Below are 14,932 nucleotides of genomic sequence, written 5' to 3'. Positions count from 1 at the left end.
CGTTTTCTGCTGGGATTTGGATGAAAGTGTGGCACACGGGGAGGGAATCTGCTGCTTGCAGTGTGTTTGAACAGGGCAGGGGATGGCCCCTGCTCCTTCCCACCAGGGCAGTGCAAGGAGATTTTAACTGCGTGTGTGCACGAGCAGACTCTAGCCATGGTGCGGAAGGGTGCAGGGATACTGGTGCAGAGGTAAAACGCTTGTTCTGATTGGGATGAACTCAATTAAAAGACAAGACTCCTTCTGCCTTTTTTGTGGGCCGGACACCCTTTCCTCACCCTGGCAACAACAGAAAAATACCATCTTGGAAAAATGTGAGGTTTCCTTCTGGTAGTAGACAGAGAGGGGAAAACAGTTGCTGAGCATCTCCCTCCCCCCTTTCTTGTTTAATATAGTTTATTCATCTGTAAGTTGTAGTGAGTAACTTACAACTACTGCCTTGCCAGACTGCATGAATTATAGATGGCTCTTTTATGAGTTTTCGTGTTGACTCCAGCAATTAGTATGCGTTGGACATAGTTATCTTTATGGCATCTACTGTAGCGTAGGTTTCAGCTCCTCTGACTTTTTAATTGCTTTCTGTTTGAGCGATCAGTCATCTGCCTGTCTTGCTGAGGAATGCAAAGAAAATACAGTCAGCTTGATAGAAACTTATAGTTCAGTGTAGAGCATCAGGTTTGAAATGATGTGGTTTACCAGAAGGAAAAATGACATAAATAGAGGATCTTTGTTCTCTTTTTTTTTTTTTGTCCTTTCGTGTGCCTGTGTGTTACACACAGTAGCACCAGAAGGCTCCACATATGTTGGGGTCCCACTCTGCTAGATGAATGGTTCAGGAGCCTGTGCCTGTATTACAGGAAAACTACAGCCATAAACTTCATGATTTTTAGGCCGTATCTACAGTCCTGTGCGGATCTTCACACGTCTGTGCGCTCCGAACTCTTGGTCGCCGCTGTTGGCACCTGTGGGTGCCGTACTTTTGTACGGAGCCGCCTGCTCCGTCTTGAGCTGCGAAGTGGTTTCCTGAGGCTCCTCTCCCCTGTGCGTGGTTGCCTGTCGCTCCTTCCTGTCTGCAGCAGTGTTCTGTAGGTGTGAAAGGAGAGTTTGTCAGGCCTGCTGTTCAACTCTGCTGAGGCTGGGGTAATCTAATTTAGCTAACGGGCTTCAAAAGTTGATGGGCAGGGGCAGGGAGCATTTGAAGGCCGCCATAACTTGACTTACGGCAGTCACAGGTTGCAGTATGTAATAAAACTTTTAAGTACTCTGTGCTGAAACAACTCAAACTCTCAGTGCTCTCAAATTGCTGCAGAAGCATAGTCCTACATCACGGCTCTGCCTTCCTAGGGGTGTCTATGGGGTTTGGTTCGAGCGCTGCTATTTGAACATATATAGTAGTTGAGGGTAATTGTGTCTGCAGCTAAAACATGTTCCCTCATCTGACTCCGGTTGAAGAGTTCACGTGCTGTTTCATTGGTTCCGCTGTTGGCTTCATCACTCTGAGTTTCTCAGAGCAGAGTCGTGCCAGTGCGAAGAGGTGGCTCGGACCAGTGGCCGCTTGGCATTCCTGCCAGGACGGATCGCGCCGAGCAGGGTGACTCCCTTCCGTGGCGTAGCGCTGATGTTATGCCGGCCGGTGAAGCAATTGCCGCGTGCTCTGAATCTGAGCAGGGTCTACGCGAGAGGGGGTTGTTTAAAGCCTGCTTACGTGTGAATTGGCAGGAGATTATTTTAGGAAGAAGAGAATTTGCACAGTCAGCTGGGCTATGGTGGCCGCCTCTGCAACAGCTCGGCATGGCTCCGGGCTCTCAGCTGTGCTGTAAAGCCCTGGAGAGGCGGGTGTAATTCTGTCAGGACAGGGTTTCATCCACATACTTTGAGGCCAACAGAAGTTTGAAGTATAACAGTGTTGATTTTGGGGATAGACCGTGTCTCTGAATCACAGTGGGAGGACCCATGTATGCAGGTTTTTGGTTTTCCCTTCAAATCTCTAGTGGGAAAAGGTTTTGGGGAAACCTTTACGATAGTATTGGTATTACAGGGGATCTCTCTCACCCCCCATTTCCAATCAGATTAAATAGTTCTTGTAACTCTAAACATAGGACTTTGATGAGGAGAAAGGTCTTGAGTGATGGGGAAGAAAGGAGAGGGTGTAGGCTTTGTCCACATAAAAGTTGTGGTTATCAAATAGGTGTAAAACAATATTGTTAAACTATGTAACTATGTAACATAGTATATGTCACATAGTATATGTAACAAACTATGTTTGTTAAACTATGTAACTTCTCAGCAGTTACTTGCTCATTCAGGGAATAATGTAAGATAAACAAGAGCTTGTAACTGCCAGTGTTTCTAGCCCTGGTAAAACAGTGATTCACTTGTGCTCTATCCTTTCCGACTGAACGATTTTGAAAAACCCTCTTATATTGAAGAAACTCTGAGTAGATGCCCCTGGGGTTTTGCACTGGTGGAACTGAGAGTGAGGATGCTTGACATCTAGAGGTTTTTATTATGTTTTCATGGTTGGTTTTGTTTTTTGGTTTTGCTTTTTTTTTTTGTTTTATTTTGCTTCTGTTCTTTTTTCCTTCCCCCAGCACTAGGCCAGCCTCTGCCTGTAACTGGGGGGGGGTGTTACTTCCTCGTCTCACTTCTTTTTCTCCAGCCTGGAGCCACACGCTGATGTATTCTCTTCCTTGTACCGCCCTTCAGCCTGATGTTGCATCTGTTCCCCAGTGCAGTAAACTTTGTTCTATCCCCTGCTTAGTCCCACATCTCTGACAGCAGGTAGCAAGCACCGATTCTCACCTACTCACCTCGCTGCTTGGTGAGAGGGGGACCCAGCAATGAGGCAGTCTCCCTGCCGTCTCAGTCATGCCTGCAGCTCCAGCCAGGCTGGCCGGTGGGGGAATCTTTGGATGCACCTTTACTCAAACCCCTGGGGGGCTAAACCAGGGTGTCACAGCAGCAAATGTGGTGCCTGCTCCTGGGGAGGGCCGTTTGGCAAGCACAGAGCTGCTAACATTTGTTTTCCTTCTGCTTCCCTATTTGCAGCTTATCCTATCACCCTCCCAGCAATTTGCTTTTTCCAGGTTAAATAAGCATCAATGCAAAGAACGCAGCTTTTACATGGCCCTTCTGCTTGTGTCATTTCAAATGCTTTACTTGTGCCAGTTCAGTACCAACCACCGATGCTGCGATGTGCAAAGCCCGTCAGTGAGGCATCAGTGTCTTCATGTTGCACAAGATATGCATGCAGCAGTGGCTGCCAAATTTACCAGCTGGGTTTTAGTTTAGACTTTTTTTCCACTGCTTAGATGGGGAGGGTAGTCATTTGCACCACTTCGTGGCTGGCACTCCAGCTCTCACTTAGTTCTGCTCTGTTTTATACTGCAAACCAGCATGAGGCTGAACGTGAGTGACGGGAGATGCGCAGGACACGTGCCAAAACACGCCCAGACAAAAGCACAGCTGATTTCCCCCCACCCCTCCAAAACACCAAAATCATTAAAATCAGTACCCCAAGTGCTAGTCTGTCATATAAAATTCCATTGCACAGTTGTGTCGGGAGGAAGCGGGGCTGGGGGCAAACCTCTATGAAGCTCCCTGTATGTGAAGGCTTGTCCAAAGCCTTACGGTCTGCACAGTACTGCCAGCCCGCCCGTTTAACAGCAAGTGAGAAGAAACCAGGAGCCAAAAAAGTGGGAGGAGAAGGTGGTGCTGCAGACCAGCCACGGCTTGGTAGGCAACAGCTAGGGGGCTGCTGCTTTCAGCAAAGTCTAATGTTGCCCCTGAGTGCCTTCCGTGGGCCTTTCTTAACTCCCTGCAGCTGTGAGAGCAGAGTGCCCTGGGTCCAAATCTCTCCAGTTAACGCTGAGCATCAGTAGCTTGGCCAAAGAAGACTTTGAAGACTGGCGGGGCGGCGTTGTGTGGTCGTAGGTCTGTCGTGTGGTTGTGGGATCTGTTTGGAGTGTGAGCCAGTGTGGTTCCGCTGAGTCCAGCCTACGGAAAAGCAGTTCCCTGGAAGCCAGCAGCGATGTCGGCGTTGAAACCGGACTTCTCACTTGCGGAGAGCAAACCGCTTTTGACTTTCTGCCACCCAATAATTCTCCCTGGGTGAAACACCTTCCCTTACTGCTTGTGAAATTCTTAAGGCTGTTGAACTGCCTTTTCCACCCAGACAAACGGTTCCTGCTTTGGTCTTTGTTCTGCAGTTAACTCCCAACTTTCTTTTGAGAACATAATGCGGACAAATTCCAGTTTCCAGAAGGATCTCGCTGCAGCCAGGCTGTGTCTGGAGTAACGCTGATCTCATTTGGGTGGAACAAGCTAGTTGTTGCAGAATAATCTATTACCCTGTTCCAAAGCTTCCGTCTTTAAATCCTCACAGCAGGGATTATTTACTTAAGGATTTATGTGTGTGTTGGGGATCTAGTTTTGTTTGACCCTTCCAACAGAACAAAATGCAGTCAACTTTCCGGCAGTTCGATTTGCAGCTGGAGCGTGGTGCTACCGCAGGAGGGCCAGGGCCGGCTTGGGACCGTGGCCCTGCGTCTCCGTGGGTACAGCTCTGCCGCTTTCCTGCCGTCCCTGCCTCTGAACCAGTTCAGCAGCTTTTTAGCAAAGGAGCCTGAGCGGCTGTGTTGAAATTCTTTGAGTGCAAATTTCAGTCTTTCTGCATCGCGCTGTGCTGGAGGCAGATACAAACTTTTTGACATAGTTTTTAGTGGAACCAGCACGGACCTGAGAGGTCTTAGGAGCTCGGCAGCTTGTTGGCTCCTCTTGGGTGTCCCTGCTCTTTGCTACCTTGTATTTACCACTCTGCCTCCCCACCCAACGTTTCTGCTCCGTGGTTTGCTTGAGAATTGGCTGTATCCTGAAACAGGCTTTTCTTGATGACTAATAACTCCTATGTTTGAACATAGTCTTGTTAACAGAGAAAATTTGGTGCTCGAGTAGAATTTGTTGCGCTGACACTTGGTCTGTGTTGCTCTGAGGTTACAGGCTAGCCTGCAAATACCTTCGTGTGTTTTAATTGACAGCGTGTGATTCTAGTTCTTGAAAAATAAATTATTTCTTTTTATTTCTTTTCTTTTTCCTATTCCTAGTAACGGCCTTCCCAACTGAAGATGTCGAACAATGGAGTTGAAACAGAAGACAAACCACCTGCTCCTCCGATGAGAAATACCAGCACTATGATTGGATCGGGAAGCAAAGACGCTGGGACTTTAAACCATGGCTCAAAACCTTTGCCTCCCAACCCAGAAGAAAAGAAAAGGAAGGACCGATTTTACCGATCCATTTTACCAGGAGATAAAAGTACAGTATCTTGCCTCTTCTGATAAACCTCCTGTCTGAAGGACCTTAGTTAAGCGCCTGATGCTTAGTAGCGGTTTAGGTTTTAGAAAACTTTGTGTGTTTGTTTCCTGCACAACTGTCTCGGTCATTTTGGGGTACATAAAGTGCTGGCTGCAGATCTGTTTTTCTTCCTAATGATTAATCCTGCCACATTTAATCCATCCCACTTACTCTGTTTTGTGCCTTTTTTTCCCCTTATATCATTAGAGCAGCATCCCTGAATACCGGGACTAGCTCTGCCACTTCCCAGCCTGACTTTGTCCTTAATGGTCTCAAAAAACATGCATTTTTGTACCAATTACAAGCTAGCCCTTTAAAGCTGGCATTGGCAATCTCTTTGGTGGGGAGTGGGGAGAGGTTTTATGCTTGTTCATCATTTTAAACAGCAAATAATTTGAGCTAAGCATGACTAACAGGCCGTCTCCTGCCAGGCCTGTCATACGTTACTGCATGCTCACTTGCTCTGTTCTAGTGTTTGGGTCAGGCATTGTCTATTCGCTCATAAGAATAATCTGCTACTGCAAATTCTTGCATGTTTCTTGCAAACTGAATTTTTGTCCTGTTATCGGGAGCGCAACAGATGGAAATGGAGATAGGAACTGTGAACTGTACGTGAAATTCTAATTTTTAAGATCAGGATATTTTAAAAAACTTTTTCTCTCTTATATGAATCTTTTGAAATGATGTAAGGAAAAAATCTCCATACGCTAATATGAGCTGGTTTCTTTTATATCTGGCCTATTTTTTGGAGTTCCTCTTTCTAATACATCAGGTTTTTTGCAAAGTCTGCATTGCAATGGTATCTGGACACTGGATAACAAAGGCAAGCCTAGGTATCTTCAAGTTCCTGGGCTTCAGGAGGGAGGCTGCCTCCTTAATTTTTGTTGGCGAAAAGTCTAGTTGGAGTGATACTTCCGCTAATTGAAATAAGCAAGATCTAGGATCCTTTTCTACAAAATATTGCAACATTTATAATAATAATAATAGTAGTTATTATTATATACCTTCAGCAACTTTGGATTATTTTAGAAACATGGATTTTTGATTCTGCAATCCAGAAACCCGTGAACTCTGTGTTAAAAGTTTTGCTGGATTCGGTTAGAACTTGCCATTATGCGTATTAATCCTAAAGAGCTGCAGGATTTTTCTGTCGCCTTACTTAAGGGAGTGGGGTTTTTAAACCTCTAGGCTCAGCAGTTGCAGAGAACAAAAAAATCAGCTGAAATTTGTAAGAGAGTAAAAGAAATACAACCTGAAATGGTGGCTTGAACTGGAGTTTAAAGGACAGCTGCAGTGAAAGGTTCAGGTAAAATCAGGGACATGCTGCCACTGATTTGAAGATGCGTGCATTTACTGAAGATTGGCCAACGTGGCAGATGCTTCGAGACATGAGAGATTTTTGCGTAGCCAAGCCCAGCAGAGCCTTCTGTTGCAATACACCTGCCCAATCGAGAATGGTTGCGTCTGTCCTCTATTTCCTGTCGAGCAAAAAAATACCTTTAACACTGTCACCTTCACTTCAGATCGATTGATTGATTTTCGTCTTATGAAAACTTCTTCTAATCTCGTGATGACAATTAAATTCCCAGTGCCTCCTGCAGCTTAAAATTAAATTCCCAGGTGTTAAGATAGTCTCTTTTGTCTGTGCCTGAAATAATGTGGGGGTTGTTTGTTATTTGGGCTGGACTAAATGGGGAGTTGGTCACCATTCAGTTAGAGGAATGTAGTTTTGGGCAAATCCATGATCTTGGATCCTAACCCGGGGAAGCCAGTGATTTGTGTTTAACCTCTGCTGGGGTTGCGAAGAGCCTGCGAAGAGCCTGCAAAGATCTGAAATGCTCAGCAGTTAATTTTGCTAGCAAAAGTGGACATGGGCTTTTATGTTGCAGCCTGAGAGCTGCTGAAGTCGATGCTGTCAATCCTTTCAGAGAAGTGGTAGCTCTTTACGCTGGCGAGGGAACAGTTCTGGAGCTGGCACTTTATGAAGGATAGGTGGGAAGGATGGGTTGTGCTTTATGCAAAGGTGCAGCTCAAACACGTGGAGTCCTGCTGTGGAGCAGGCAACAGACCTGCTGAGAGCTTGTGCGTCCAGATCAGAGGGGAAGCCAACAAGGGGGCACATCCTGAGGGCGTCTTTTACAGGTCACTGGGTCAAGAAGGGCAGTTCTAGCTGAAGGCACTTTGGAAAGGGTCTTTTCCAGTGCGCTACCCCTGTGCATGAACAGAGCCGTGGTGTAAAGGACACATGGGGCTTAAATCCTGGGCCTCATACATGTTTGCATGCTTCCGTTGAGCAACATCCCCTTGCCAGGGTGCTCTGGACATAGTTTAGGATGTAATTTATAGTCCTGATTTCCTCTGTCCCAGCCTAATCCCCCAAACCAGTATTTAAAAAAAACCTGTCAGCTTAATACTAGGTGGGTCCTATCCAAACGGATGCAGAGCTTGTGTGACTTGTTGGTTTCAAGAGGAGTTGAGAACATCTGAAGTTTCTTGGGCTCAGGGCTCATCAGTGTCCTAGTTGGGGGTATGAATTTGGTTTGAATGCGGCACATTTAGCTCTTCTGAGCTTTGTTGACCTTGGCTGCAGCTTCGCACAGAGGCAGGGTTTCACCCACAAGGTGACAGTTTGCAGCGGCTGGGAGCCCTTTCTGTGGTGACAGGAGGAGTGCTTTACCCAACCTTACCAGTGGAGAAGACCTTTCTCACCTCAGTGTGCTTCAGGATGGGCTCACAGGCTTGCTTCTCAGTGGGACGTTGTGCTTCCTAGCTGCAGCTCAGAGCATCATAAGGAAATTCAATGGGTGGCTCCTGTAACAGCATCAAATGTGTGAGGTTTTGAGTGAGACGGTGATAAGGTGTTGTGGGAATAAAGCGCTTGGTGGTAGGTAGGACTTCTTAATCAGATATATGATTCCTTTTTTTTTTTTATTTAAGATTCTTCAAGGCTTTTGACTCATTGCAAGGATAATATAATCACTGTAGAACATGGATTAAGTGTTTAGCAAGATTGGGAGTGCCCATCTCTTTAATTCTTTTTGTCTTATACCTCCCGCTATGACATAAATATCTGCTGCAAAAAGCAATTATGTTAATAATGTTTAATATATTTAAGCTTTTAGATCTGTCAGATTTTGGATCAAAAGCTTCTGAAGTCCATTGTCCTCCGAGACTGCTGGAGGAAAATCTCTGAATTCGTGTGCCAGCTTCATGTGTGTTCACATGGTGGTGAATTCAGTCTGGGCGCTGTAAAACCCTGAGTGTGGCAGGCAGATTTAAAGGAGTCTACAGGGCAATTATGGTTTCACCTGCTGCAACGTCATTGCTAAGGCAAAGTGGTTTCAGCGTGATTTCTGGTGTCTGTCCCAAAGAGTTGTTGAGAGTCAGGGAAAATGTGAAGGACTGAGAAGTGTAGGAAATGGTTGCAGGAAACTAAGATATTTGGGAGAATATTAACTTCTTCGGTGGGGTATGAAAACAACATAAGCCATAAATGCAGAAATATCTCTTCCTGTTTCTATATTGCATTTGTAGCCCTACTGAAACTCTCTACCTATGTGTTGAAGAGAGAGCTGGAGTGTTGATGTGACAGAGGCCATTACATTATTTAATCAGTCCCTCCGGAACTGTTTGTACTGCTCTGTGTAGCTGAGGCTCGTTCAGGCCATCGCCTCCTGCGTTGGATGAGTTAGCAGTCAGCAGTCATCTCGGTTTGCCGGTTGAATGGATACTGGAACGGTTGGTTGCAGAGAAGGTTGTTGGGATTTGGGTGTGCAGCAGGGAGCTCAGGCTGGCTGAATGTAGAAGTTGAAAAAAAGACTTAAGTGTATTGACTTCGGGGTAGCAACTTAATACCTTTTGGCTTTTTTGGGGATATGTTCGTATCTACTATGGCGGCCGTCCGGGACCATACGTGGGTGTGTGTCACCCATGCAGCACTCCTGCACAGTGGTGCTCATACAGGTGCCCTCTCCTTCCTCACTTGCGTGTTGGGCTTCTAGGCTGAGCAGACACCTTACTCTTTGGACTGGAGAAATCACAGAATCACAGGTTGGAAGGGACCTCAGGGATCACCTAGTCCAACCTTTAATGGACTGGTCCTGTAGACAGGCCTATAGAATTTGGTGCTTCTGATGGCTCTCTCTGCATCTCTTTTTCTCTTGCTTTCCATCCACCCCTAGTGCATGCAGCTTTTTCTGTGTACCTGCTGGATGCAGCTGCTTGTTCCTTCTTTGGCAGGCCTCCGTGCTGCAGATGCTCACCATCTGCTAACCAGCAGCTGCTTCTGACTCCTTCTATCTCCCCCCTCTGTGATGGCTCCTCCAGCATGGCAGCTTTCTCTCCTCCTTCCCCCTGGCAACTCTGTCGCTCTTCTGCAATGCAGCTTCCCCCGTCCCCTTTGTTTAAAAGAGGAATCGAAAACAATCTGTTCCATCTTTGTGTCCCAAATGGAGCATCTGATCCTTTACTTTCTCCAAAATTACTCTGTGCAACGGTAACTCTGTAATGACGCAGAGAACAGTGCCAGAGCTGGCACGGAAGGAAGCAGGATTCGGTCCTTTGGGGCAAGCTCTGACCATCTCTACACGACTGACCACCAGCAGTGTCTTAAATAATTGCAGTATTGAGCACTAGCCTCGCAAGTTTCTGAAATACCTGGGGTTTGGTGTTCATGTTGCCAAAAACACACTGGGGAATGTCAGCCATGAAACAATTTCTATTTGGCTTTAGATACAAAAGGTAGCAGCTGGGAAACGTAAGTGGTTTAGTCACCTTCTGCTGGCTCTGCTTATTTTATAACCGCAAGCAGCAGCGGCAAATCAGAGTAGAACGTCGCTCTTCCTTAAACTGATCTCAATTTCTTCAATACAGGAAATATTAAAAGGAAGGTGGAGTCCTTAATATGTCATGAATGTGGATTAACTTAATCCAATGTATAATGATAATCTTTTTTGAAGACCTGACTTGAAAATTTGCAGGGTGCTTCTGCTTTGATTTATTTCCTTTCCTGTTTCTTCATGACTTCTGCTCATCGCTTCTGACAGATTCTGCCCTCTTGCTCTGTGTCTTCAAAGCTTGTTATTAAAACCACGTTTAGTTCATTTTGTGAGCAGGAAAATATAAACGGTTTTGCTCGTAGAAGATTTTGTAGCAGAAGCGCACGTCGTATTTGGTTTTCTTCATCAACTCTGTTTTGAGGATGCAGGATGAAGGAAGCGACTTATAAGCAGTATTTGTAGTTAATTTTGTCCCTGTCAAAATATGGGGGGGTGAATGTAGATTTAACAGCACGTTTTTTTAGAAGTTGCTTAAAACAACGAACAAAAAATTGTGTTCAAAACTGCAGGGCTCCAAATTTCTGCCACTTGTGGTGCTTTTGACGCTGCCCTGTATAAGTTTGAGTGAATATTTTAGGTAAATAGCTCTTGTGCTCTTGAGTCTAGCCCTACCGGTTGATACTTGACATACCCAAAATATCAGTTTCCTTGTCTTATGCTTGTCCCATGTTACAGAACTTTGATTTTTTGTTGTCCCCTCACTGTGGATTCTCTTAAATGAGGCAACAAAGTTTTAAAACTTGCTGTTTGTCTGCCCCAGATCAAACTCCTATCGCTAGCAAAAGGGGGGTGTGTTTGGGTAGGTAAATTGGAAGCTGTTGGGGAGATTTCAATTCTTGATGGATTTATGGAATTTTGTTGTTGTTTCTTCCAGCCAATAAAAAGAAAGAGAAAGAGCGGCCGGAGATCTCCCTCCCTTCAGACTTTGAACACACAATTCATGTGGGGTTTGATGCAGTCACAGGAGAATTCACAGTAAGTGAATCTGGAGGAAAGGAGAACTATGTGGTTTGGCTTATGGCTAGGAGGAGCCAGGACCCATTAATCTTTTATATAGTAATGCTGGAAGGGCTATTACCATCATCTAGTCTGATCTCCTTTGAAACACATCTGCAGAGGTTACCCACTAATTCCCACTGAGAGACTGTTTGTCAGGCTTGGCACATCTCAGGAGCTCAGGCTGCCAGCAAACTTTTCCTTTCCTGTTTTTGTGGCTGATGTGGACAGCAAAGCATGGTATATCTCTCCTCCCTTCCCCTCCCCTCCTCTTCTAGAGCTGGATTAGGTCTACAGCATATTCTGTGTCAGCCAAACGGGGCTCCGAGAGTTCCCCTTTAGGGGAGACCCTGCCTATGACAGAATGTGGATGTGCTGTCCTAAGGCTAAATGGCAGATGCTTTTATGAGTTGCTTTTTTTATTGACACGCAAAATGCTAGGAAGGCAGAGTTGTCTTTCATCATATTATTCTTCTGAATTTGATTATGAGATAGTATTCAATAACAGTAGAAGTCGTTTGTGAGCAAGCTTTGCTCCCCTAGCCTGAATCGTGTGTACAGTTGTGTTCTGCATGTCAGCCTCTAGGCTTGCCCAAGTTAACCTGGATGTACCAGTGGGGCATTACCTGCGTGGTGTATCCAGCCACCCTTTTGAACAGGGAGGGTAACCTCATCGATAAAGGATCCCAGTCACTCACCACTTCGTCTGTACAAACAGTTATTCTTGCTGGTGGCGAAAAGCACAAGTCACTTGTACTCCAGATGTATCTATTTTCTGACTGAAATGATGTCCCTGTAATGAAATTCAGAGCTTCATATGGGAAGTTAACATCTCTGCTTTCCCAGCTCTGGTTACAACAGACACCAAACCGCTATTTTAACTCTAGTGCTACAAGAAGACCCAAGTGAACGTTGCATATTCATTGTCCTAAATGCTATACAGCGTGTGTTACTTCTGTAGTCTTTCTTGGATGTGTGTAAATATGTGTATACCTGTGCATAAAGGTTTTTTTTTTTCCCTTAAGGCTCCATTCTGTCTTTTGAGTTTTGGCCTCCAAAGGAGCTGGGACTCACCCAGAGCCCTGTGAGCAGAGTGCCTTTGCATGTCCATGTAAGGAACATGTGACCTCTAACACAGGCAGTGGCTGGGAAGGCATCGATCCACTGCCTCTTTTCCTTTCCTCTCCTCTTTTCTCCCCGTTTCCCTCACAGCACTGAGTAACCCCAGAAACTGTGGCAGAACTGTGGTGGCGGGGGCGTGCTGTGAACCACATTAGGCTGACTGTGAGCTGATGAGGTGTATCTCCCCACAGGGAATGCCCGAGCAATGGGCGCGTTTACTGCAGACTTCCAACATCACCAAGTCGGAGCAGAAGAAGAACCCCCAGGCAGTGCTGGACGTGTTGGAGTTTTACAACTCGAAGAAGATCTCCAACAGCCAGAAGTACATGAGTTTCACAGGTACACGGTGATCGTCTCGTATGGCTGATTTCTCCAGCTTACCATTAGTCGCTGCGTGTGCAGTTTCTTGTGTTTAATCAACAAGTAGATCTGTCTTTTCAAGGAAAATATGAATGAGACTCTCTGGCTGCTCAAGCACCCCTCTTCCTTTAAATTGCGGTTCTGTTAATCCTGATGCCCAGCATAGCTGCAAAAGAGGAGGTCAGTCAACTGGCTAAATCCCCAAAACACATAGGTGTTCTGACGCTTACAGCCAGCATCTGGAAGGCAGATCCTGGAGGGCTGGTGTTGGGTTCCTGGTGACGGAAATCCCTGGAGAAAACAGGTGGCTAAATTTTGCACCAGTTTCCGTTTCTGGCGTGGGTGTGGGTGTTGCTTAGTGCATGCCTGGGGAGAGGGTCTCTCTGCTCCTGTGTGCTTTATTTGAGGAATACACCTCGGCTGCTAGGTGCTTGACAACAGTTGGCTGGATTCCTCTAAAAATCAAAGCTGCCAAGGTTTTGTGCCTTCTTTGTATATGTTACCTGTTCACCGGAGGACTCCTGCAAGCAGCACTCCTTTTCCCTTTGAACTCTAACTCCTTCCCTTTCTAAATATTAATCCCTGCTTTGGCTCTTTTTAAGAGTTTAGAGCCATGTCACCAAAACTGGTATTAATTAGGAGGGCTCCAGGCAGGTATAAAAGCACAAATCTTCCCCATGTATGCCTGGAGAGTCAAACAAGAAGCCCACCAGTTGACTTGTGGGGTTCTCTCTTGCTATTCCATGAAGTTTAGGTGGCTGAGACTGGACACCCTGCAGGCCTTGGGCTCACCGCAGTGCCTCTGCTGGTGATTTAGCTCATTGATGTTATGTCGTGTAAATGGATGGAGGACAGTATTCCTTCAGGTGTTGCCCGGGGAAATTCCGCCCTCCTGCAGCAGGGATTTGGGGCCATTGCATTTATCTGCAGAATCTTTTCTCCTCTCTTCCCATATCTCCAGGTGTCAGCTTGTTCTGGGGAGCTAAAGTAATGCCTAGGTTTGGGAGCAGCCTTTTTTCCTGCTCCTTCCGAAGGGAGCTCGTCCCTTTCTCCTCTCCCCACTGCTGCTGCATTTACAACTCATTTATAACGGCATTACTATCTGTCTCTTTCAGATAAATCAACAGAGGATTACAATTCATCGAATACGTTGGTAAGCCTTATACGTTCTGTCTCAAGTTTGGGGATTTAAAAGCTTGTGTTAAGTAGTTAACTGCAGGTAAACTTTTAGTTTGCTTAGTGTTTTAAAATCAGAACTATATATTTGTATAGTGAATGCATTTTTGTAAAAACAGGTATGCTCCTTCCACATTTTTTTCAACTGGGGGAGAATCAAGTAGCCAGAAGTAGCTTTTAGTGAATTAGTGAATAGAAATAGTTCTGTTTTCATAGAATTCCATCTGTTCCTGTACCTAGAATTTGATAACCGTTCTGCTTTCAGGTTTTATATGTCTCTATAAACATCTGTGATATAACAAAGTTTAATTACTAACCTGCAAGGTCTGATTGACCAAAACTAATGGAGGTGAGTGTCGATTAACCAAACTAATCTCCAGCAGAAAAGGAAATAAAAGGTTCTCCTCCTCTTTGCTTGACCTTTACTCTGGCCGTACCAGGGCAGGAACCGCTCCTGTTTGCTTTGTTAGGAGACACAATATGTTTCTGTATGTTCACGTGGGATGGAAGAAACAAAACTTTCAATTTAAGATGATTCATAAAAACCCACAATTCCCTCATCTCTTGTTTTCTCACTGCCATGCCATTATCAAGAGTTGGCTTGTTCTGCTCCCTTTCAGAGGCAGCGTGTGCAGATCTGGCTGTTTAGGATTCTCCGCAAAGAGAAAAGGAGACTGTTTCTGCCGTTGTTCGCTATTACATGTACGCCAGTCCTCGGGAGTTTAGAATATCTGAGGCAGTTGGATTTTAAAGTAAATCCTGGAAAAAGTAATAGTTACCAGTCTACTGAGATAGCCTGATGTTTCTGGAAGACACTGGGTAACCTTTAGTTTTGGGGATATCCAGGAAATCCCCAGTACATAGGTGGTTTTACTTGTCGTTTTTAACAGGCTAAGCTTTTGTGTTAAGGCAAGGGCACTTCAGCAAGTATATGTCAGGATATGTTAGGACTTTGAGTATTTTAGGTTCAGTGAAATACTACGTCGTTTTCCCCCCCTCTCAAAAAGAACTTAAATACTTTTTCCCCTGCCACTCTTAGGGAACTGATGATGCATAAGCAGAACTGGTCTAGTGGGTTGAGGATCTCG

The 14,932-nt window shown here is 45.4% G+C and overlaps 1 protein-coding gene across 13 annotated transcripts in view; it reads left to right on the top strand.

Moving 5' to 3' along the window:
* The window catches only part of PAK1 (p21 (RAC1) activated kinase 1), a 76,813-nt gene that overhangs the window by 39,823 nt on the left and 22,058 nt on the right, over positions 1-14,932 (top strand). For all 13 annotated transcript variants that reach the window (XM_075115773.1, XM_075115839.1, XM_075116403.1 and 10 more), the window contains 4 exons: positions 5,103-5,313; positions 11,065-11,165; positions 12,500-12,647; positions 13,784-13,821. In XM_075115773.1, the coding sequence (XP_074971874.1) occupies positions 5,124-5,313; positions 11,065-11,165; positions 12,500-12,647; positions 13,784-13,821 (477 nt within the window). In that variant the 5' untranslated portion in view covers positions 5,103-5,123. The remainder of the gene's footprint in view (positions 1-5,102; positions 5,314-11,064; positions 11,166-12,499; positions 12,648-13,783; positions 13,822-14,932) is intronic.

Source organism: Phalacrocorax aristotelis, chromosome 1, assembly GCF_949628215.1.
Source record: "Phalacrocorax aristotelis chromosome 1, bGulAri2.1, whole genome shotgun sequence".
Taxonomy (NCBI): domain Eukaryota; kingdom Metazoa; phylum Chordata; class Aves; order Suliformes; family Phalacrocoracidae; genus Phalacrocorax; species Phalacrocorax aristotelis.
The sequence above is the reverse complement of the archived record's forward strand: the minus strand, read 5'-3'. Positions and strand labels throughout refer to the sequence as shown.